Source organism: Microcebus murinus, chromosome 2 (genome assembly GCF_040939455.1).
Source record: "Microcebus murinus isolate Inina chromosome 2, M.murinus_Inina_mat1.0, whole genome shotgun sequence".
Lineage (NCBI taxonomy): Eukaryota > Metazoa > Chordata > Mammalia > Primates > Cheirogaleidae > Microcebus > Microcebus murinus.
Window position 1 is genome coordinate 99237263 of NC_134105.1, and position 23722 is coordinate 99260984.

At 36.0% G+C, this 23722-nt stretch overlaps 1 protein-coding gene and 1 non-coding gene across 2 annotated transcripts in view; both read left to right on the top strand.

Moving 5' to 3' along the window:
* Positions 1–210: 210 nt before the first annotated feature.
* The window catches only part of VPS45 (vacuolar protein sorting 45 homolog), a 66766-nt gene continuing 43254 nt past the window's right edge, over positions 211–23722 (top strand). Inside the window, exons 1-10 of the mRNA XM_020284245.2 lie at positions 211–683; positions 1350–1484; positions 5552–5612; positions 10135–10214; positions 10713–10781; positions 10901–11038; positions 11459–11569; positions 14150–14284; positions 14699–14812; positions 15240–15407. Coding sequence (XP_020139834.1) covers positions 591–683; positions 1350–1484; positions 5552–5612; positions 10135–10214; positions 10713–10781; positions 10901–11038; positions 11459–11569; positions 14150–14284; positions 14699–14812; positions 15240–15407 — 1104 coding nt within the window. The 5' untranslated portion in view covers positions 211–590. The remainder of the gene's footprint in view (positions 684–1349; positions 1485–5551; positions 5613–10134; positions 10215–10712; positions 10782–10900; positions 11039–11458; positions 11570–14149; positions 14285–14698; positions 14813–15239; positions 15408–23722) is intronic.
* LOC142869658 (U4 spliceosomal RNA) lies at positions 21294–21434 on the top strand. Its single transcript, XR_012918238.1, has one exon. It is a non-coding gene; the product is annotated as a U4 spliceosomal RNA (small nuclear RNA).

A 23722-nucleotide genomic window follows, 5' to 3' on the forward strand; every position in this document is an offset into this window, starting at 1 on the left:
GCCTTATTAAAGACCCAATGAGGCCGGGAAGACAAATCTCGACCACAGTTTAGCAAATACCGCGTGTGATTTACTAAATGCCATCCCTTTGAGTCCCGAGTGGCCGGGAGCATTATGCCACTTCCCTTCCCTTCCTCCCTCACTGCCAACCCTAGAGAGCTCTAATGGCAAACAGTGACCATAGCCAAGCTGTCCTTCTTGCCTCCGAGCAAGCCTCATGCCAAATTCCTCATTCCGCGAGGCGCCTCCCTCTTTTCCAAGCCAGCAGGAGAGGCTTTAGGCCGCGGCCGGGCCTCCAGGACCAAAGGCAGAAAAGGGTCTGAGAGTCCAGGCCTCCAGAGACTCCAGTCGGAAGGTTGATCGAGAATCGCAGTGTTTAAGCCAGATTTTTCTGTACTGAGGGAGGTTTGGCCCAGGGTAACCCGCAGCGGAACTACAACTCCCAGCACCCCAGCACAGTGGCTGCCCGGACTCCCGGAAGTCGGAGGCCAGCCGGGAGGAAGCAGCTGAGACCCCTCCAACAGGCGGGGGTTAATTTATCAAGAAAAAGGGGGCGGGAAGGGCTGTAGGGCATCTGTCAGTTCGCCACCATGAACGTGGTTTTTGCTGTGAAGCAGTACATTTCTAAAATGATAGAGGACAGCGGGCCCGGCATGAAAGTACTTCTCATGGATAAAGAGACGGTGAGTTTGCTTTTGCTCGGTATTTGTTTGTGAAGGAACCCTTCTTCCCTTACAATAGCTGGTTCCATTCCACTGTAAGGTTTAGTATTTAAAGTATTTATTTAGATTTTTAAATAAGGGTCAGTTCTGTGTGGATCTGAAAAGTTGTATATTAAGTCAGTTGCAATTAAAAAGAAAAAAAGTTGTATAAAGCTTGCCCATTATGCTTTCCGTCTAAATGGTTCTAACCACTGCCCAGAGACTTAATGTACTCAGAACAATTTATTGGAATTGAATCCTTTTCTAAATAGCCTCTGCCAAGAAATCATTAATATATGAGACGGAGCACTTGGAAGACTTAGGGATAGGCCTGTTATTTCCATTCAACGTTGTGTTTTTTAAGTAAAACTGTTGATGCTTAAACTGAAATGACAGGTCATGTGTTGGTCACAGATCTAAAACAAAAAATTTAAAAAATATATTTTTGGAAATTTATAGATTGTTCTTGTTCAGAGAGGATGTTTTTAATTCTGGTACATTACCTACTTGTTTTGGACGTTTAGTGAATGTTTTTCCATATGTTAGTATTTAGGTTATCCAGGTAAGTATTAATAAAGGCTTAGATATTGCTGCTTGTTTTTATTATTCTGGAATAGCATAATCTTATTTAATTCTTTTTTTTTTCAGACTGGCATAGTGAGTATGGTATACACACAATCGGAGATTCTTCAGAAGGAAGTGTACCTCTTTGAACGCATTGATTCTCAAAATCGAGAGACCATGAAACACCTGAAGGCAATTTGTTTTCTTCGCCCTACGAAGGTACGGCACAAACTGAGCTGCCACCTACCCAGGCAAATGCGGAACACTGATCTGAAAGCATTATGAAGGCAAAATAAATCTGTATTATCATTTGTGGCATCATAGTTATTCTGGTATGTCAGTGTTATAACCTTCATTCTTCTTTCCGTATCTCAGTTCACCCCTTACAGCAGTTCTTCCTTCAAGATGTCTTTTAGGTTCATAGCTATTCCCAAAGCCACTAATGAACTACTCTTAACAGAGATCCACATCACTTTATTACTGAATTAACCTCCATACCTGTCACACTGAACACCATTGCCACTTAATCTTATATATAGCTATCAGCATTTTCAATCATTTTATTCACATCTATGTTCAGGAATCTATAGTGGCTCAATTTTACTTCCATAATTAAATCTATATTTAGTCCAGCAGTCAAAGTCTTCCTTTAGCTGGTTTGGTCTGCCCTTATGTATCCAACTTTCCTGTATCCCAGCTCTGCTCTTCCACTATGTCCAAATAGGCCTTTTTGTCTTCCTTCTACATGCTCATTCCTGTCCTTTATTTGTTTGTTCTCTTCCCCTAATTTCTTTTTTTTCTTTCTTTCTTTCTTTTTTTTTTTAATTTCAGAATATTATAGAAGTACAAACGGTTACATAAATTGCTTTTGTACAGTTTGAGTCAAAGTTAGAAGTGTGCCCATCACCTAGTAGTGTGCATTGTACCTGTTAGGTGTGAATTCATCCATTTCCTCCTCCCCCTTCCTGCCTATTTGATTTCCATTAAGTTTTACTTCCATATGTGCACATAAGTGTTGATCAGTTAGTTCCAATTTAATAGTGAGTACGTGTGGTATTTGTTTTTCCATTCTTGTGATACTTCACTGAGAAGAATGGTCTCCAGTTCCATCCAGGTTGTTACAAAAAATATTAGTTCACCATTTTTTATGGCTGAGTAGTATTCCATGGTATACATATACCACATTTTATTAATCCACTCATGTATTGGTGGCACTTCTTCCCCTAATTTCTTTAGTCATTTGTCCATTTTGTCCATCACCTTCTAAATCTTGAGTTAAAAATCCTTTCCTGTTTCACTCTTATATATGTATACTCTCTTGCTTCATATTCATTTTCTTCAATTCCAGTGCATTTTTACCATGCTGGTACATTATATGTTTTCTAAAGTGCAAATCTGATCATGTCATGCCTGCTTGAAATCCTTGAATGACTTCTTATTGCTTTTATGGTAAAGACAATACTCCTTAATTGCAGCCTGAAAGGTCCAGTGTGGTCTAGTTCCTACCATTTCTTCAGTCTCATTTCAAACCATTCCCCCTTTTGCATTCTGCACCTTAGCGGTACTAATCTTTTGGTCTGCTACTTTCCCCTTGTTCTATCATGCCACAAAACCTTTGCATAGGCTCCTCCCTCTGCCTGGAACTTCTTCACTTCCTTAAGCTAACCTTCCGTGGTTTTGCTGACCAGGTCAAACCTACTCTTATACATGCTCACAGCACCATTTTTTACCCTTAATGCTCGTCATGATTGAAGATGTAGGTAGTTTGTGTGATTATTATTTATCTCACCTACCAGCAGTAACCTCCATGAGAACAGAAATGGTATCTCTTTTTTCTCACTCTTATATTCCCAATGCCTACTACACAACGGACACTCAATAATAGTTGCTGAATTAATGAATACATGTTGTGTTATGCTAGTTTCCAAGTGTTTTGCATTTGTAGCTCTTAGTTGTGAAATTTTGGTTCAGGAGGGATCTTAGAGATAATCTAGTTCATTATTTCCTAACATTTTCAATTAGAGAACCTCTTTCACAGCTATATATACTCTCTCAAGCTCTCTTAAGAATCTTTTAATACATGTTGTCATTTTTGCCTAGCATATTATGAAGAAGTAATTTTAAATTTAAAATATTTGTTATTAAAAACAATTTTGGCCAGGCACAGTGGCTCATGCCTATTGGGAGGTCAAGGCAGGAGGATCACTTGAGGCCAGGAGTTCAAGATCAGTCTGAGCAACATAGCGAGACCCTGTCTCTACAAAAAAAAGTAGAAAAATTAGCCAGGCATGGTGGTGTGTCCCTGTAGTCCTAGTTACTCAGGAAGCTGATGCAGGAAGATTGCTTGAATCAAGGAGTTTGGAGTTGCAGTGGACTATGACACCACTGCACTCTAGCCTGGGCAACAGAGCCAAGACCCTGTCTCAAAAAAAAAAAAAAAAAAAAATTAAAAACATTTTTAAAATTAAAAAAATTTTTCCTTAAGATTATATTATAAAGTTAATTTTAATGCATTTTAATCTAAATGACAGTTTTAAAAACCTTTTTCCCATTTAACAAGCAATGTGCATTATTTACATTATTTTTTTTTTTTTTTTTTGAGACAGAGTCTCACTTTGTTGTCCAGGCTAGAGTGAGTGCCGTGGCGTCAGCCTAGCTCACAGCAACCTCAAACTCCTGGGCTCAAGCGATCCTCCTGCCTCAGCCTCCCGAGTAGCTGGGACTACAGGCATGCGCCACCATGCCCGGCTAATTTTTTATATACATCAGTTGGCCAATTAATTTCTTTCTATTTTATAGTAGAGACGGGGTCTCGCTCTTGCTCAGGCTGGTTTTGAACTCCTGACCTTGAGCAATCCGCCCGCCTCGGCCTCCCAAGAGCTAGGATTACAGGCGTGAGCCACAGCGCCTGGCCTACATTATTTTTAATTCTATAAAGAAACATTGATTGATTGATTGAGACAGAGTGTCAATCGCTTTGTTGCCCAGGCTAGAATGTTGTGGCCTCAGCCTAGCTCACATCAACCTCAGACTCCTGGGCTCAAGCAGTCCTCCTGCCTCAGCCCCCCAAGTAGCTGGGATCACGGATACATGCCACCACGCCCAGCTAATTTTTTCTATTTTTAGTAGAGACAGGGTCTTACTCTTGCTCAGGCTGGTCTCAAACTCCTGATCTCAAGTGATCCTCCCATCTTGGCCTAAGAAACATGATTTTTAAAAATAAATTCAAAAATGATATGTTTAGGATACCCAATTTATATTTTAGCCATATGTCATAGTATCAAATATAGATAAAACCTGCTTTATAATCTTATGTAATTGGAATTCTTATGTTTTGACCATAAAAAAGTCAACCTTTTTTGTTTCTATCATTTTTTTTTTTTTTTGAGACAGAGTCTCACTTTGTTGCCCAGGCTAGAGTGAGTGCCGTGGCGTCAGCCTAGCTCACAGCAACCTCAAACTCCAGGGCTCAGCGATCCTACTGCCTCAGCCTCCCGAGTAGCTGGGACTACAGGCATGCGCCACCATGCCCGGCTAATTTTTTGTATATATATATTTTTAGTTGGTCAATTAATTTATTTCTATTTTTGGTAGAGACGGGGTCTCGCTCAGGCTGGTTTCGTACTCCTGACCTTGAGCAATCCGCCCGCCTCGGCCTCCCAAAGTGCTAGGATTACACGCGTGAGCCACCACGCCCGGCCTCATATTTTATTTTAAAATAATGTAATTATAGAAAAGGTCTTAGCCTGCTATTTGCAAATACTTCATAAACGTTGCAGTTGTGCGGAGTCTTAGGTCCCAATAAGTTAATAAAGTGTGAATATAATTAACTATACTTTCTCTAAAATGTTGATTTTTACAGGACTAGGCATATTTTGATGTTCTGTATAAAAATTCTGATCTGAGGAATACAATTTATAGCCAAGCAGCTATACTGAGACAAATTTGCAGAATTATTACTAATTTTGTGTTGTGTTTCAACATTCATGTCCTTTATACATTTTCTTTAATTTGGACAAAATAATGTAGCTGGTTAATGTTTAATATTACATATAATATTAAATCACATATAATATGATTCCTGATTATTTAATGTTATTACATGTTATTTAATGATTATTTAATTATTAACCTTTTTGTCCCCAGCCCTTACCCTACAACATAGACACACTTAATTTAAACCTCAATATACAGTAGACTGTCAGTAAATAAATAAATCAGTGGATGATAGTTACTACTTTTTTACTGTAGCAACCCTCTTTGTATTTTCTTTCTTTATTATCTAGGAGAATGTGGATTATCTGATCCAGGAGCTCCGAAGACCCAAATACAGTATATATTTTATTTGTAAGTATATTAGTTCACTTTTTCAATGATGTAACTACATCCTAGCTAGTATGTTTCATCAAGCAGTCTCATGTCATTAATAGTTTATTGAATCTATCACTATAAAAATCTGGCTTCTTTAATCTCCTTTCAGAGTATTGAAAGTCTTGTGACCAGCATTCCATTTCAGAGAGCTAAAAGTGATTTCCATTCATCATTGATTGCTTAGATAAAAAATTTTATGTTTTACTTTGCCTTTCAAGATCCTTTGTGAGTCAAAAGTTGTAAGTAGCCAAAGTTCACATCTCACCTCTACCAAAAAAAGTGTAGACTTATTCCTATTTTGCACTTATGAATTGAGGCATAGAAGCTGATTTATTTATTTTGGGGGAAGATATACTTGAGTTTGTTGGAAAAGCAGAGATTTATTTTACATACCAGATGAAAACATTCCACTTCTTTTTGCTACTGTATGTAATGCATGAAAGTAGAAATCATCAGGTAGGTATCTCTTATGTGCACAACTTTTTTTGGGCAGGGAGTGGATAGGGGAGGTCTAGAAATAAACTAAGTTTGTGATTACTGTACAATTTAGGTGGATTTTTTTGATCCAGTACATTCTGCTGTGGAAGTTACATCTGTTCTCCTCTAGATGTCGTTATTGATCTTCATAGGACTGTAGTCTATTTGGTAACTTTTCCAAAACCAAGGACCAAACTTAATGCTGGGTAATTAGGGCATTTGAGAAGTTTTAAAGCTAACTTAAAGGTTTTAGAGTTTTAGACTGTAGTCTAAGACATGTATACTTTCTTCAGCATACACTATTTAATAATGGTACCAAAAATTAACATGTAGAATAAGACTTGATATTTTATAAAGAGCTCTTTCATTTTATTTCATTCAGTTCTGTGTAGAATTGAAAAGTTAAATAAAGTTTGCCCGTGAGTTTTCAGTATACCACACCCCAAGAGGTAAAAGTAGGCAATTTTATTAGTCTTTAGCATCCTAGGGATGTTTTTTGTTTGTTGGATGGGTTTTGGCTGATATCTACAGAGGTTTTTTTAATTAAACTTTCTATTTTGAAATAATTGTAGAGTCACATGCAGTTGTAAAAAAATAATAGATCCTGGAGACCATTTACCTAGTTTCCCTCAATGTAGCATCTTAAATGAAAATAATATAATATCACAACCAGGGTATTAACATTGATACACAGGATGCAGACCATTTTCATCTCCACAAGGATCCTTTATATTAACCTTTTATTAGCCACATCCTCAACTCTCCCACCCCAATCCCCTCATTAATCCTGGAAACCAATAATCTGTTCTCTATTCTATAATTTTGTCATTTCAAGAATGTTTATAAATGGAATCACACAGTATATAACCTTTTGGGATTGGCTATTTTCATTCAGCATAATTCTCTGGAGACCCGTCCAGGTTACTGCATATATCAGTAGTTCATTTGTTTTTATTGCTAAGTAGTATTCTGTTATATGGATGTACCACAGTTTGTTCATCTGTTCACCATTGAAGGACATCTGATTTGTTTCCAGTTTTGATTACTACAAATCAAGCTACTATAAACATCTATAAAACATTTTTTTTGTTTTGTTTCGTTTTGTTTTTTGAGACAGAGTCTCACTTTGTTGCCCAGGCTAGAGTGCTGTGGCGTCATCCTAGCTCACAGCAACCTCAAACTCCTGGGCTCAAGCAATCCTCCTGCCTCAGCCTCCCAAGTAGCTGGGACTACAGGCATGCGCCACCATGCCCAGCTACTTTTTTCTATATATTTTTAGCTGTCCAATTAACTTCTATTTTTTTAGTAGAGACGGGGTTTCGCTCTTGCTCAGGCTGGTTTTGAACCCCTGAGCTCAAATGATCCACCCGCCTCAGCCTCCCAGACTGCTAGGATTACAGGCGTGAGCCACCGCACCCAGCCTGTGTACGGGTTTTTGTGTGAACACAAGTTTTCATTTCTCTGGAATAAATAATTCCCAGGAGTACAACTGCTGGGTCATATGGTAGTTGCATGTTTTGTGTTTTAAGAAACTACCAAATGTTTTCCACAGTGACTATACCATTTTACATTTTCACTAGTAATGCATGGGTGATCTGGTTTCTTTGCATCCTCACAAACACTTGGTGTTGTCTGTATTTTTTATTTTTGCCATTGAATAGGTGTGTGGTCATTTTAGTATTTTTTAGTCTGACCAAAGCTAGATCCTTAGGAAGGTGTAAAGACTTTTGTACTCAGTTACGTGTGTGTGTATGTGTGTATTTTTTCCCCCTGTGCTGCCAAATTTAATTAGACATATAATAGAATCACTCTTGCTGCGTATCTTGGCTAAAAATTGAAGAGATTTAGATTAATAAAGGATAAATAATCCAGTGTTTACTCTTATGAGTCTAAAGATTGATTTGGACTGTAAATCTATGTAGCAGAAGGAAAAAAATATAAAGTAGTTAGCGCCAAAGTCTATGAAAAATAGACTGTTGAAATTTCTTGGGTAGAGCAATTTCCAAATTTTATTTGATTGAAGCAAACCAAAATAAATTTGTATATAGTAATTTTATTCATTACAAACTTTCAGCATAATTATATCAGCACTAAACTGGCCTATTGTTTCATCTCATTTTTTATAATTTTCTTTTCATATACTTTTATGTCTACTAAATCTTGTATGTATAGCAGGCCCTTCCCTTTATTAAAATGCTTTTCATTATAGAAATTTTCAAATATATACAAAAGTGGAACAGTATAATAAATTCCAGTGTATCTGTCACCTGTTTTCAACATTTTTTTTTTTTTTTTTGAGATAAGGTCTTGCTCTGTCAATCATAGCTCACTGCAGCCTTGAATTCCTGGACTCGAGTGATCCTCCAGTTTCAACCTCTAGAGTAGCTGAGACTACAGGCACACACCACCATGCCCAGCTAATTTTTTTATTTTTTGTAGAGAACAGGATCTTGCTATGTTGCCCAAGCTGGTGTGAATTCCTGGGCTCAAGTGATCCTCTTGCTTCTGCCTCCCAAAGTGCTGGGATTACAGGCATGAGCCACTGCACCTGGCCCAGTTTCAACAATTATTGAGACGTGCCCATTCTTCTTTTAGCCCTACTGCCACCTACTCCCCCACCAATATTATTTTGAAGCAAATCTAAGACATCATATAGTTTTATCCATAAATATTTCAGTGTGCATCTCTAAAAGATGACTCATTTTTTAAAAACCACAGTTCCATTATTATATCCAAATAAAAATGAAAAATAATTCCTTACATTTTCAAATATTCAGTGTTCAAATTTCAAATTCTCTCATGTCTTTTTTTTTTAGTTTGTTTGAATCAGTATCAAAGTAGGTCCACACATTGCTATTAGTTGAGATGTTAAGTTTCTTTAGTCTTCTGTAGGTCTCCTCCCCATCTCTGCCCCATCTCTCTCTCTCTCTTTCTCTGAAATTTGTTTATTGAAGAAACTATTAAGTTTTCCACAGCCTGGATTTTGCTGATTGCATCCCCATGGCGTAGTTTAGCATGTTCCTTAGGTTTAAAATGTTACTCTATCCTCTAGTTCCTATAAATTTATAGGTGGACATAGAGCCTTAATTAGATGAAGATTCTATTTTTTTTTTTTTTTGGCAAGAATACTTTATAGGTGATGTATGCTTTCATAGGTTGTCTCTTCTTGTGGTGTTAGCAGCTGCTGATGTTCAATGCCTAGGTCCATCCATTGATTCATTAGAGGTTGGAAAAAAGGCTGCTATTATAATTCTATCATTAATATTCCTTCTTTGTTTTTTTTTTTTTTGTTTTTTTGAGACAGAGTCTCACTTTGTTGTCCAGGCTAGAGTGAGTGCCGTGGCGTCAGCCTAGCTCACAGCAACCTCAAACTCCTGGGCTCGAGTGATCCTTCTGCCTCAGCCTCCCGAGTAGCTGGGACTACAGGCATGTGCCACTATGCCCAGCTAATTTTTTTTTTTATGTATATATATCAGTTGGCCAATTAATTTCTTTCTGTTTATAGTAGAGACGGGGTCTCGCTCTTGCTCAGGCTGGTTTTGAACTCCTGACCTTGAGCAATCCGCCCGCCTCGGCCTCCCAAGAGCTAGGATTACAGGCGTGAGCCACAGCGCCCGGCCTTCCTTCTTTGTTTTTTAACTGGAATATTTCTATAAGGAAAAATTTCCCCTCATCTACTATTTGGTTACCTGGTGGTACAGTTTATATATAAAAGACAAGATAAAAGCTTACTTCTTTCTCTTTATTTGCTATTTTCAATATAATTAATTGGGTCCCTAGCATCCTTCAATCCCTCCAATGGTGGTTCTTTTATTTATTATTATTATTGTTATTATTATAAACTTGACGTATTTGTACTACTTATTCCAATTTGAAGGTATTTGACTTTGACAAAGTTTGGTATCACAATGTGTACCAAACTTCACTTACTCATTAGACTTTAACTATCAGGCCCATTTACGTCTAATTGTAGCAGAGATGATCTCCTTTGAGTCAACTGCAACTCATATGTCTGTTTCAGATTTCAGTAATGTGATCAGCAAGAGTGACGTGAAGTCATTGGCTGAAGCTGATGAGCAGGAAGTTGTGGCTGAGGTTCAGGTAAACATTGGTCCTATAACACATCTCTTATATTGGCCCTTTCAAAAGATTTGAATCTAAAAATGGTTCTTTCTCAAAAGAAGAGAGGCTATTGATCAGGCAAAATAAACACGCATTGTGTCAGACTATACTTCCATTTAGAAAATTTGGGAGAGGTATTAATATCAAGTTGGATAGGAACAGAATTAAAGGAATAAGTGGGAATAAGGAGATTGGGCTGATAAATTGACAGGATAGGTTACACAGGGTTGGGGACAGAGTCAGATACACACATACATAAAACTTTTATAGATCTGTTATTGCTACTGTTTTACAATTATTTTAATTCTTCCACATTGACTGTTGTTACTCAGTTACTAATTAAGCAATTTTTACATCTCTTTACACCTGTATTTCACTGTTTGGTTATATCATATAGTATTATATCACATATGAAAGTGTTACTGCTTGATCCAATTGATGTTCATGGAATAACTGTTCTTGGTGCTTTATTTGCAGGAATTTTATGGTGATTACATTGCTGTGAATCCACATTTGTTTTCACTCAATATTTTGGGTTGCTGCCAGGTATGGAAGGGAAAGAAAAAAAATAAGTTGATTTATCAGTTGAGAGTTAATTTACCAAGTAATTAGACTAGTAAGATAAAATGCAAATATTTTCTCTGAGTATATGTTTTTAACAAAAGGGTCGAAATTGGGATCCAGCCCAGCTATCTAGAACAACTCAAGGACTCACAGCTCTCCTTTTATCTCTGAAGAAGTGTCCCATGATTCGTTATCAGCTTTCATCAGAGTCAGCAAAGAGACTTGCAGAATGTGTTAAGGTATGGCATTCTCTGTCCCTGGTTCCAAAACATCAAGGCCATTTATTTCCATATTTCAGAAACTAAAGTAACAGCCAACGAGTTGATAATATGTTAGGTTTACTGAAAAAGAGGTAGGTATATGTAATTTAAAACAAAAGTAACAAATTAGAGCTAAGATTCCCAGGTTTAACATAAGAAATATTCACAAGCTATTTAACAGTTTTTGGTCCTCTTAAACCACTTGTTGAATAGAGTTTCAAATCCTAACCTCTTAAACAGTATGTTACTAAATTTTGTGAAGCTTTTGAATCCTTTTATGGGAGGCCTATGCAGAAAGAGCTATTGTTAAATGTGGTTTCTATTTATTAGTTTTCTATGTATATCACCTCTATCTGCAACTAACTGGTTAACCAAACCATCTTTCTCTGTCACCCACAGCAAGTGATAACTAAAGAATATGAACTGTTTGAATTCCGGCGTACAGAGGTTCCTCCATTGCTACTTATTTTAGATCGCTGCGATGATGCCATCACCCCATTGCTAAACCAGGTGCAGAACCCTTTGTTAGCACAAGAGAAAGATGATTTTAAGTGATATTCATCAAAATGCAGATATGGAAATAAACAGCATGGTCCATTTATTTGCCTACTTATTCTTAGCTATTCTTGGTTTTGCCTTGTGTTTCCTCTTCCATCCATAGTCATTTGCTAACTTTTTCTTCTGCCTCATCCTTCCTGTCCCTTTCTGCCACCACTCCCACCCCTAATCAAAGCAACTTCCGAGTTCTGTAGATTGTAATTTCCAGTGTTTCCTTCTGTCTGATCTTTTCCATTCTTACTACCATTGCCTTGATGTAGACCCTAATCTCTTGCAGGAAAACTAAAATAGTCATCTACTTGATTCCTTACTTTTAATTTCTTCTCACTCAAATATATTCCACAGACACAATGCTATTAAATCACTTTTTCTGAAGCATAGGTCTGATCATATTACTTATGGCTTAAAAATCTTCATTGGCTCCCATTTGCCTGCTAGGTTAAAAACAAACTCTTGAACTTGGCATCCAAGAGCCTTCATAATGTGGGCCAAACCTCATATAAAACCTACAGTTCACTGCTATATGAATATGCCACATAATTTCCCGCCATCATGCTTTTATTGTGATCATGGTCTAAACTCTGGAATTTTTGAAATACCTTCTCTTCCTATCTTTACCTATCAAAACACTTCTCCTTTTTTTTTTTTTTTGACTCTGTCTCACTTTGTTGCCCAGGCTACAGTGAGTGCCGTGGCGTCAGCCTAGATCACAGCAACCTCAAACTCCTGGGCTCAAGCAATCCTCTTGCCTCAGCCTCCCGACTAGCTGGGACTACAGGCATGCACCACCATGCCCGGCTAATTTTTTGTATATATATTTTTTTAGTTGGCCAATTAATTTCTTTCTATTTTTAATAGAGACGGGGTCTTGCTCAGGCTGGTTTCGAACTCCTGACCTCGAGCAATCCTCCCATCTCTGCCTCCCAGAGTACTAGGATTACAGGCGTGAGCCACCACGCCCGACCCTATACTTCTCCTTTAAAACCACTCAAAGCCATCTAACATCTCCTTGAAGCCTGTATTCTTTCAGTCAGACATGTTCTTTTCTCCTGAAAATCAGTGTTAGACCTTTATGTCTCTCTTATTTCTCATGCTGTACTTGCCATGTTGTACCTTTGGTTCTTTTCACCCTCTCCTAAATTATACATTCCTTAAAGGCAGACTGTGTCTACCCAGTGTTTGTTCTCCTGCAAGTGCCTTGCATATAGTAGGTGTTCTATTAATAGTGACTTTGAATGTATAGGGAAAGTCACATTCTACATACCAGTTTCTTCCTAACTTAATGCTAAGGCTGTGTAATGAAAGTTTACTACAGTATAAGATACCCCTGTACTCCTAAAATTCAAAGTAATATATGTTCACTAAAGAAACTTTTGATAATATCAAAAAGTAGAAAGAAAAATAATTGCCTATAACTCTGTTTCTCAAAGAAAAGCAACAATTCACCCAACAAATTTCACTGAGGATCTGTTATGTGCCACACACTGAACTAAGTACTGGAGATAAAAGTTTAAAAGATACAATCTCTGCCCTCAATCAGCTCATGGTCCAATGATGAGAGAAATAAACAGATAATTTTAATTACAGAGTAAGTGCTATGGAAGATGTCCATAGAAGTGTAAAACATTTTGTTATACTGATTTTAAGTGCCCTAATGGAACTCGCTTTTTCAAGAATTCTTTTGGGGAATCTTGTAGGAAATAAAGCATCTTTTTTTAAAGGCTTAAAGTATTTCCTAATAAATCTAATTTGCTTAAGATAAAATATTATGTATATAAATATTTTTAGCATTTAGATTCTATATTTAGAAGATAATCTGCCAAAAAATACTTAGTTTTATCTAATGGGCCTATTACTTAAAGTAACCCATTCTCCATAAATGGTGAAAAGGCAAAATTTTGGGATTTCTCCTTTTCAGTTTTACCACATAACTCTATGACTGGAAACCAATCCTTCACAATTCATATTAGATAAAAATATGTAATAAAATGGATTCAGAGACAAGTTTCTGAATATGCCAGTGTTTTGATCAACTCATAAGATTTCTTCTGATAATATTAGTGTTCCCAGGATAAATATAGTACCACTCAGATCTGCAAGAACACACTTCTCATGCTGCAGAAAACCACAGAAGCGTACAGGAAATAGTACAGCTTGTAACTGCAGTACCAATATAGCAGCTCTATCTGTGAATCCAAAAATATACTCTTAATTCACAGGCAAAAATTAGAGCTAATGATAGATCTAATTTGTTTTCTTTCTATCAGGAATATATTAATCTTTTTATTCTTCCTCCAAAAGTGTGAAATCTAAAAGTATTTTGACTTTTCAGTGCTTAACCAATTAAAATGACAATCTTAATGCTTATTGTAGCACAAAGTATTAATAAAATTTGAACTAAATAGAGAATCTCCAAGAAGACTAGTTACTAAGAATGTTATCAATTTTTATTTATTTTCCTGAATGTTTACTATTTTCATGTTTTGTCAGTTATCAGGTTTTTTTTTTTTTTTGTCATAACTCTTTATTTAGTGGACATACCAGGCCATGGTCCATGAACTACTGGGCATAAACAACAATCGGATCGATCTTTCCAGAGTGCCAGGGATCAGTAAAGACTTAAGAGAGGTGGTCCTATCTGCTGAAAATGATGAATTCTATGCTAATGTAAGTGGTTTTTAAATTTTTTTTTTAATTGCTTTTGGCTGTTTTTAATGTAAGAAGATCAATATTAGCTTGTTAGAATTGGAGCAGGTGTGGGATTTCATATGAAAGGATGACAGAGATGTCCTATAGATAGGCTGCATCTCAAGGAAAGGGAGAAGATTTGGATTCTGGCCCTTTAGCAATATCTTTTTTCATGGAGACCCCATAGTTATTTACTTCCCTCCTTTATAATAGCTCTTTGTGAGAATAGTAATGGTATTCATCACCAGTATCCTGGCTGATGTCCAAATTTGGTAATTAAAATGGAATTTTCCTGCCCTTCAGTTCTGTGTTCAGGATTCTTTTTGACTTCTTTTAAATTGTCTGAAAGTCAGACTAGATGATAAACTGTGCTTCCATCTTCCTTTTTTGCAGAATATGTATCTGAACTTTGCTGAGATTGGTAGCAATATAAAGAATCTCATGGAAGACTTTCAGAAGAGGAAACCAAAAGAACAGCAAAAGCTAGAATCAATAGCAGACATGAAGGTAAATCAAGCATGTACATGGATGGCTAACATGTGAGACTTTGAAACCATTCATGTAAGCAACTTTTCAGGAATCTTCTGGGTCTGATTTCTACCTTGATTCCTTTTGTTTGGCTTGAGACATTTTCTATAATGTCTCTTTTTAGTAAACAGTATAGTGAAAACTTCTTAATAAGTCATGTGCTTCTTTCCATTCTTCAGTCATATTTGAACTATTTAAAGACTCAGTCTACAAATATATACCAGTTCTTCTCTACTTACACATAACAAAATACCATGTGACTGAGAGTTCTGTGTGGATCTGAAAAGTACTTTAGTCTGAGCCGAAAAACAGTCCCTCTAGTTTTTTTTTTTTTTTCCTTCTTCATACATGCCTATCCTTGGTCAAAAAATAACAAAACCTCCCATTGATGTTTTTCCCATGGCAGGCCTTTGTTGAGAATTATCCACAGTTTAAGAAGATGTCTGGGACTGTATCAAAGCACGTAACAGTGGTTGGAGAACTGTCTCGATTGGTCAGTGAACGGAATCTGCTGGAGGTTTCAGAGGTTGAGCAAGAACTGGCCTGTCAAAATGACCATTCTAGTGCTCTCCAGGTCAGTCCAATTTGATGAGCACCTACTATGTGTAAGGCACTGTGCCAGGCAGAGCAAGAGATACAAAGGCAAGTAATCCTTCTTCACCAACATGGAATATAGTCTAACAAGGAGTTGAGACAAGAGCACAAATCAATATTTTTTAATATAGATATATAAGATTCAGAGGAGAAGTATAACGTGCAATCCCCAGGGGTTCAGTTAATTAAGTATTTATGACAAGAGCCTAATCTACTAGAAAGAGCACTAGACTAGAATCAGAAGATCTGGATTTTAGTGTTTGGTTTATTATTTACTGGCTTTCTGACCTGAAGGTGATGACTTAATCTTTGAGCCAGTTTCCTCAATTATAAAATAGGTATAATAACATTTATCTCACAGGGTTGTTAGGAAGCCTGTAAAAGATATAATGTATATTAAAATGCATTGTCTACTTTTATTATTGAAGATCTGCTCTTTATCCCACAAACATTTGAATGCCTGCTATATGTACATACTCCTATGATGATCTAGGAGTACAAAGATGACTAAGATACAATCTCATTCCTCAAAGAGCTCACACGATAGTAGAGGAGAAAGAAGTTTAAGCCAGGAATTATAATCCCATGCAATAAGTGCCATAATAGGAGTATTTACAATGGAATATGGAAATATAGGGGAAGGAAAACAGTTATCCGAAGGCTTCTTAGGGCTTCTTAGAGAAAATGACATTAGAACTGAGTTTGGACAGATAAATAGTAGGAATGCATCAAGCAGAGAAAAGGGAGAAACATTCTCTCAGAGAGAATGCAAGGATGGATATACAGAAAATATATATATATATTTTTTAATATATATATTTAATATATATATAAAGTTGGGCTTTAATCTTGATGAGAGCTACCAGAGAATTTTAGAAGAAAAGTGACGTAATCATACCGTGGTCTCAAGAAATTTATAGTCTAGTTGAAGAGACAAAACTAAACCACAAGAAAAAATTAGATAATGTTTCAAGATGATATTTAGTTAAGTCAAAATCCTAATAGAAGAGAATTTTCTTAGAGAAGGCAAGATGAAGATGGACCATAAAGAATGAATAGAATTTGGGGGAGGATTTCAGAAGGGATAACAGCAAAAGCAAGGATGCAGAAGTATGCAGGAAATAATAAACAGTTTGACCTGTTGAGAGTGGGTGTAGAAGAAAAATAGGAAATAAAATTGAATTGGTAAAGAGGAACCAGTTTATGAAGACACTTGTAAGAGGAATTTATACTTGCTGAGATAGGCAAGGAGATCCAGTATAGGATCTTACGTAGAAAGTTGAGGTATTGACAGTAGTATTTTAGGAAATTTAATCTAGTAAGGGTTCTTTAGAGGTGAAAAAACTGAAGTCAGGAAGGCTTGTAGACTTATAGTGATAGTAGTAAAAATGTTCAGTAAGGTGCAAATCTGAGAAACATTTCAAAGGGAAAAAACATATGACAGAGTGAATATAAAGAAAGGAAGAACAAAGGTAATTTTAAAGTTCCTGTAAAATGACAAAATATGTCACTGACAACTAAGTAATTTAGGAATAAGAATCCTTTGGGAAATAGCCATTTCTAATGTATAAGAAGCACATTTCCTTATTAATAGGACCCTCTATTCTAAAACTTAGTTCTTTCTTTCCCTGCTGCAGTTCTACTTTATTTTGTAAAATAAAGTCAGCCTGGTATATTGGAAATAACGCAGGCTTTGGAGCTAGACTGTCCTGGGTTACATCCTGGCTCTACTTACCAAAGTTTCTTTGGGAAAATTACTTTGCCCAAGGCTCAGGGATAGTGATTTCAAACTTTCAGATTGTTATGAGGATTCAATGAGATATGTAAAATGCTTTGCACGTAGTAGGTGCTTTGTACTTTGTAAAGGTTGGTTCCCTTCCTCTAAGCATAATTTTTTTATACACGTAGTGCAACCAAAAGAAAGAAATGCACCTGTGTGTGCCATATTTACACTAAGTAAGGTCTTTACTAGGATTTATAGTTGTTGGTTTTTGACTTTTTAATGTTTATCAAGATTTACTCTGAAAATACCAGCATTTCGAGAATCATAAGGATACTATTTGCTTTATATTTTTGTAATGTGCTTCTGTCATCACAGTTTTAGTTTTGTCCCTGTGCTCTGAAATCTTCACAAACAACTCCTAGTTCTTTAGGCTGACTTTATTATTTTTTAATTGTATTAAATTCTCATTCTTAAATAGATAATGTAAGTATTTGGTGAAACAGATGTAAAGTAAAAACTCAGTCTGTTAATAGTTTCATATATACAGTTTCCATATATATCCTTACAGTTATTCATTGTATGTGCAAGTCTGTACAAGTCTTTTTTAATTCAAATGGCTCCATACTATACATAGTGTTCAGCATTTTGTTTCTTTAATCATGTATCTCAGAGACTGATCTAGACCAGAACCTAAAGACTCATTCTTTTTAATCACTAAATAGTACCTTTGTAAAAATGTATCATAATTTATTTAACTTGTCTAACTTACTTAAAATAACACTACTGAATAATAGTTTATAATTATTTTGTGGGCTTAATAGAAGTACTCTTATATTTATCACAATAAAATGAGTTTTCTGCCTCTTATTAAATAAAAAACATAATTTTGTCCTGTAACTAAATTTAAATTTCCTTATGTTTCTTTATCATTTGATTTTTCCCTTGAAAACAATAGAGCCAAACTTAATCACTAGCCAATTTTAGTGTCTTTATTTGTATCTCTCTACCATATGGAAAGCAGTTAGAAAAGTTATTGTAATTCCTTGCTTGACACTTTATTTTTTGTTCGCTTTAAAAGAAAAATAATTTAAAAATATGAACTCTATTTGTAATCTACTTTATATTTTTAAAATTTATGTTTTGAAGGATTTCTTGTCCAGGATATTGGGGTTTTACAGTGAGCAGTTGATTTGGACTACCCCCATTATGAAGGATTTCTTTGGCAACATGGTTTAAATAGTCTATAAAGGGAACTTTTGTTTGATAGTGAGTGGACGCCAGGGGCCTGGCATCTAGAGGGGTCATAGCATTCCATGGCTTGACCTTACATAATAATACGTCATGAAGCAATGAAATGAGGTTTTTGAGTAGAGATGGGGTTTGCTTTATTGAATAGTAAGTGTATCATGGTAAGAAAAAAAAATGCTCATTTATTGCTAAAAACTAACTTATAAGTTGCTGCCATTCTAACGTGTTATTCTAAAAGCTAACAAAAGTTTGATTTTGAAAGAACCAAAATGCAGTGTATTACTATTGAAACATATCTATATCCTCAGAATAAATTCATTTGATTAGTAATGAAGATTTTTCATACCATGAACAGAAATATCTCAAAGTGAGCAGTCACCTCTCCATGCTCTGCCTATTTTATCATATCACAGCTTTTCATTTGGAGAGAGGAATCAGTCTAAATTATATCCTTCTTTCCTGGCCTTGTGTAAAAGATCTCAAATTATTTTGTTAATGACACCTAATAAAGACTCAATAAATATTTATTAGAAAAATGAGGAGAAAGAGTTCTACTTGAAGCTATATAGAGTAGTGGCTAAGAGCTTGGGCCTTTAATGGCTTAGGTTTGAAAATGATTCTTAACCACTCTAACTCTGTCTTTTTGTGTGTAAAATGGGGAAAAATAACAGTACTTACCTGAAAGATTGTTGTGAGGGTACAATGAGCTAATATATGTAAAGCAACTCAATATGGTACCTGATACTTATAACTTTCAACAAATATTAATCATCACCATTTGAGTATTATTATTTGATGGTACATTCTGTTTTCTTTATGGCATCCAGGACATGTTTTTTAGTTCACAGATGACCTTAGATCTCTCTGATTTCAGAAAGGGTTTGTTTTTTTTTTTTTGTTTTGTTTTTTGAGACAGAGTCTCACTCTGTTGCCTGGGCTAGAGTGCTGTGCATCAGCCTAGTTCACAGCAACCTCAAACTCTTGGGCTTAAGCAATCCTACCGCCTCAGCCTCCCTAGTAGCTGGGACTACAGGCATGCACCACCATGCCTGGCTAACTTTTTCTATATATTTTTAGTTGGCCAATTAATTTCTTTCTATTTTTAGTAGAGACAGGGTTTCACTCTTGCTAAGGCTGGTTTCGAACTCCTAACCTTGAGCGATATTCTTGCCTCCGGCTCCCAGAGTGCTAGGATTATAGGCATGAGCCACCTAGCCCAGAAAGGTTTTTTATGTGTTTTTATTTGTTTATTATTAAAATTATGAGAAAATTGTTTGGAACACATTGAACTGATCATTTTACTTTGATCAACTAAGTGTAAAAATGATCCTTTTTTCTCTAAACCAACATTTAGAAATAGTGTTGATCAGCAGAAGACCTACTGCAAAGCCAAATTTTATGTTAACTAGTCATTAGGAAAAGGAATATTGACTCAGATATACTTAACCAGTCAGTGGAATTAGGTTCTGCCTACTTTCTATCATGTTTCCTACATAAGCTCTTTATAGTCCATATTCCCTCAGACCCTTAGATTAGACTCATTATATCACCATGTTGAAGACTTCTACCAATTCCATTTTGCTGTTCTAATCTGTTAATTTATTTTGTTATTCACTATTTACTACCTTAATATAATAGTATATAACAAGGAAGGGAGCCTGTTCTTTAGGTTAAACTAAAGCAAAAAATGGAGACTAATTGCCAAGTTCATCTGTAATTTATATAATCATTTCAAATGTACATATATCATAATAAAATTTGTTCTTGCTATGCTGCTTCATCATAGTTTTGATAGAAGGAAACAGAAAAGTAGTCAGCCAGAAACAATGAAAAAATCTGTAAATATCAGGAAAAAAGAATGGTTTTCCCATTGATAACTTGCAAATGAATGTTAGTTCTTTTTGGAAACTTGACCTCCAAAGACAGTGCTTTTGCTTTTCCTATTCCTTGATTAGGCTTAAACAAATGTTAGAGTTCCATGCAAGGTTTTTGAATCCTTTCTTTTTAAGTAGACATTATTTTCTGTTTTTCTCTTTATTCAGTCGTTATTATGTGACAATGTACTTTTCTCTCTTGATCGCAAGGCTTATGGAAAATTTAATAAGAAAAGAGAAGCCAAAAAGTTCATTATATAATTCAGTTATATTTCCAACAAATAAATGCTACCATGTGGTACACACCTGCTATGTAATCAGAAGCTTCTCTAATTCTTTTTTCTCCCCTTCTCTGGTTAGTGCCCTGAAATCTCAATGTGTGCCACTATTAGTCAAGTGATGAGTCAAGTAGCCATGAGAGAAATTGTTCAAAATGAAGTCAAAGGATAACATGGGATCAAGGCAGACAAAAAGGCTCTGCTTCTCCAAGCGCTGATATATCTGAAAGAAAAGAAAGAACTCAGCTTGTACCTACAGGTTTCTTTTCATGAGAGAATAGATAAGTCTAGCCAGAACATGGACCTGAGCCATGATTTGGATCCCAAGGGCTCAAAAGTAGGCTAAATAGTCTACTCAAAGTAAGCCTAGGTCAGATCTGGGCCAAGTCCTCAGGGAGAGCTAAGAGTCAAGCCAGGGAATCTAAATACCAGTACCAAATCTCAAGAAATAGAAGTGAATTCTTTTTTTTTTTTTTTCCTTTGTTTCCTTAGTCTAGCTTGCTTTTTTTTTTTTTAATTTCAATTGTTATATGTCTTTTCTTCTTTTATTTTACATATTATTATTATTGTTTTTTATTTTAGCATATTATGGGGGTACAAGTGTTAAGGTTACATATATTGCCCATGCCCCCCTACTGTCTCGAGTAAGAGCTTCAAGTATGTCTATCCCCCAAATGTCTTTTTTTTAATTATTATTAACACATAATAATTATACAGACTTATGGAATATAACATGATGTTTTAGCTTTGGGCAGTGGCAGTATCGTAGCCAATGAGGTTTATCCAAGGTGTGATTATTGCTAATTGAAAACTTTTCCCAATATCCCACCATAACAATTTGCAATATAGTCAGCATTGGCAGTTTCTGATGGTCCCTACAGGGACTGAATGGAAAAAAAAAGACAACATGTTTTTTTTTGTTTTTGTTTTTTTTTTTTTTTTTTGAGACAGAGTCTCACTTTGTTGTCCAGGCTAGAGTGAGTGCCGTGGCGTCAGCCTAGCTCACAGCAACCTCAAACTCCTGGGCTCGAGTGATCCTTCTGCCTCAGCCTCCCGAGTAGCTGGGACTACAGGCATGCGCCACTATGCCCGGCTAATTTTTTTTTTTATATATATATCAGTTGGCCAATTAATTTCTTTCTGTTTATAGTAGAGACGAGGTCTCGCTCTTGCTCAGGCTGGTTTTGAACTCCTGACCTTGAGCAATCCGCCCGCCTCGGCCTCCCAAGAGCTAGGATTACAGGCGTGAGCCACAGCACCCGGCCGACAACATGTTTTGATACATATATACATTGTGTAATGATCAAATCAGGGTAATTAGTATATCACCCTAAACATTCATCATTTTTGGTGATGAGAACATTCAAAAACCTCTCTTCTAGCTATTTTGAAATATATAATGCATTATTGTTAACTCTAGTCATCCTACTAAGATAGAACACCAGAACGTATTCCTATCTAACTATTGCTCTGTACTCATTGGCCAATCTCTCATCACCCCCAACCCTGCCCTTCCTCATTCTTTGGTGTTCACTGTTCTACTCTCTACTCCTATGAGAATACTTTTTAGATTCCACATAGGAGTGAGATCATGCAGCATTTGTTTCTCTGTGCCTGGCTTATTTCACTTAACATAATGTCCTCCAGGTTCATCCATTTTGCCACAGATGACAGGATTTCCTTCTTTAAGGTTGAATAGTATTTTGTATATATTGTTTCTATATACCACATTTTATTTATTCATTCATTTGTTGATGGACACTTAGGTTGATTTTATATCTTGGCTATTGTGAATGGTGCTGCAATAAACATGAAAGTGCAGGTATCTCTTCAACATACTGATTTCATTTCCTTTGGGTATATATTCAGTAGTGGGATTGCTCAATCATGGTAGTTCTATTTTTTGAGGGATCTCTGTACTGTTTTCCATAATAGCTGTATTAATTTACATTCCCACCAGCATGTGTAAGGTTTCCCATTTCTCCATATCATCACCAACATTTGTTACCTTTAATAAGAAACAGAGCCAACAATCAAGATCCGAGTGAAAGGTAATTAGAAAGGGAACACATCAGAAGGGTACATACTGACTATTGCAAATAGTCTTTGACTCTCTTCATACCAGTTTTGTGGGTTTATGCTTAGATTTGCTTAAAAGTACAGAGACAGGTCAGCCAGAAACTGAGTAGTTTTAAAATGGTAAGAGAGTGACTGCAAGGGCAGGAAATGAAACATTGTGCCTGTAAAGAAGAGTGACAACAGAGATCCCAAATGCGATTTCTCACTGTTTTAAAACCTATGCCAAGTAGATTGAGATACATATGAAATTGTGTATATGTACTTGATAAATAATCTGTACTCTGAAATTTCTTCATATTGTAGTAGAAAATAGTGGAGTATTTGAATAGATACTCTAAATAGGATAGGCTGTATGTATTCCATGACTGCTATCTGGGAAAGATACTGGAAAAGGAAAAAAAAAAAAAAAGTGAGGAAATTCTTTTGAATTTGGGGTCTAAATCCATAGAAGAGAAATTTCTTCCCTTTTGAGCCCTAAGGATGATGGTAGTGAACTATTAACCCAGAGGAGCAACAATAGGAATCCCTCTCAGAGAGCTTCCTACTTGAGAGCTATCTGGGAGGTTCTCCATATCATCATAGTCCCTATTCGATGTGCACAGTAGAGTTCTTAGACATTGGACATGGTTGTTGTAAGGTACTAAAGAGATAATGTATGTGAAACCATCTTGTAAGTTGTAAAGTATTATACAGATGTTAGTTATGTCCTCGAAATCCAGTGCCCACCAGAGCTCTTGCCAGACTTTCAAACCAAGCCATTTCTTCCTATGATTTCCATATCCCTGTTAAGAGTGTCACTGCTTTCAGTCTCTCATACTAATTCCAACTCTTATTTATTTTTCAGGGACTTTTGCAAATGTTACCTCCTTTATGAAATCTTTCCTGATTTTTCAACAACCAGATACACTTTCTCTTCCCTTTGTCTCCCTTTCCCCTGATTTCACTGATTTTCAGCTTTTGTGTTTTGGTTTATTTTGTCTTTTCTATACATATTTTTTGTTATAATACCACATATTTGTTCCCGAAAAATCTCATGTTATACAAAATCATACACTAAAAATAAACAAGGGTATGGGAAAATAGGGTTATAATC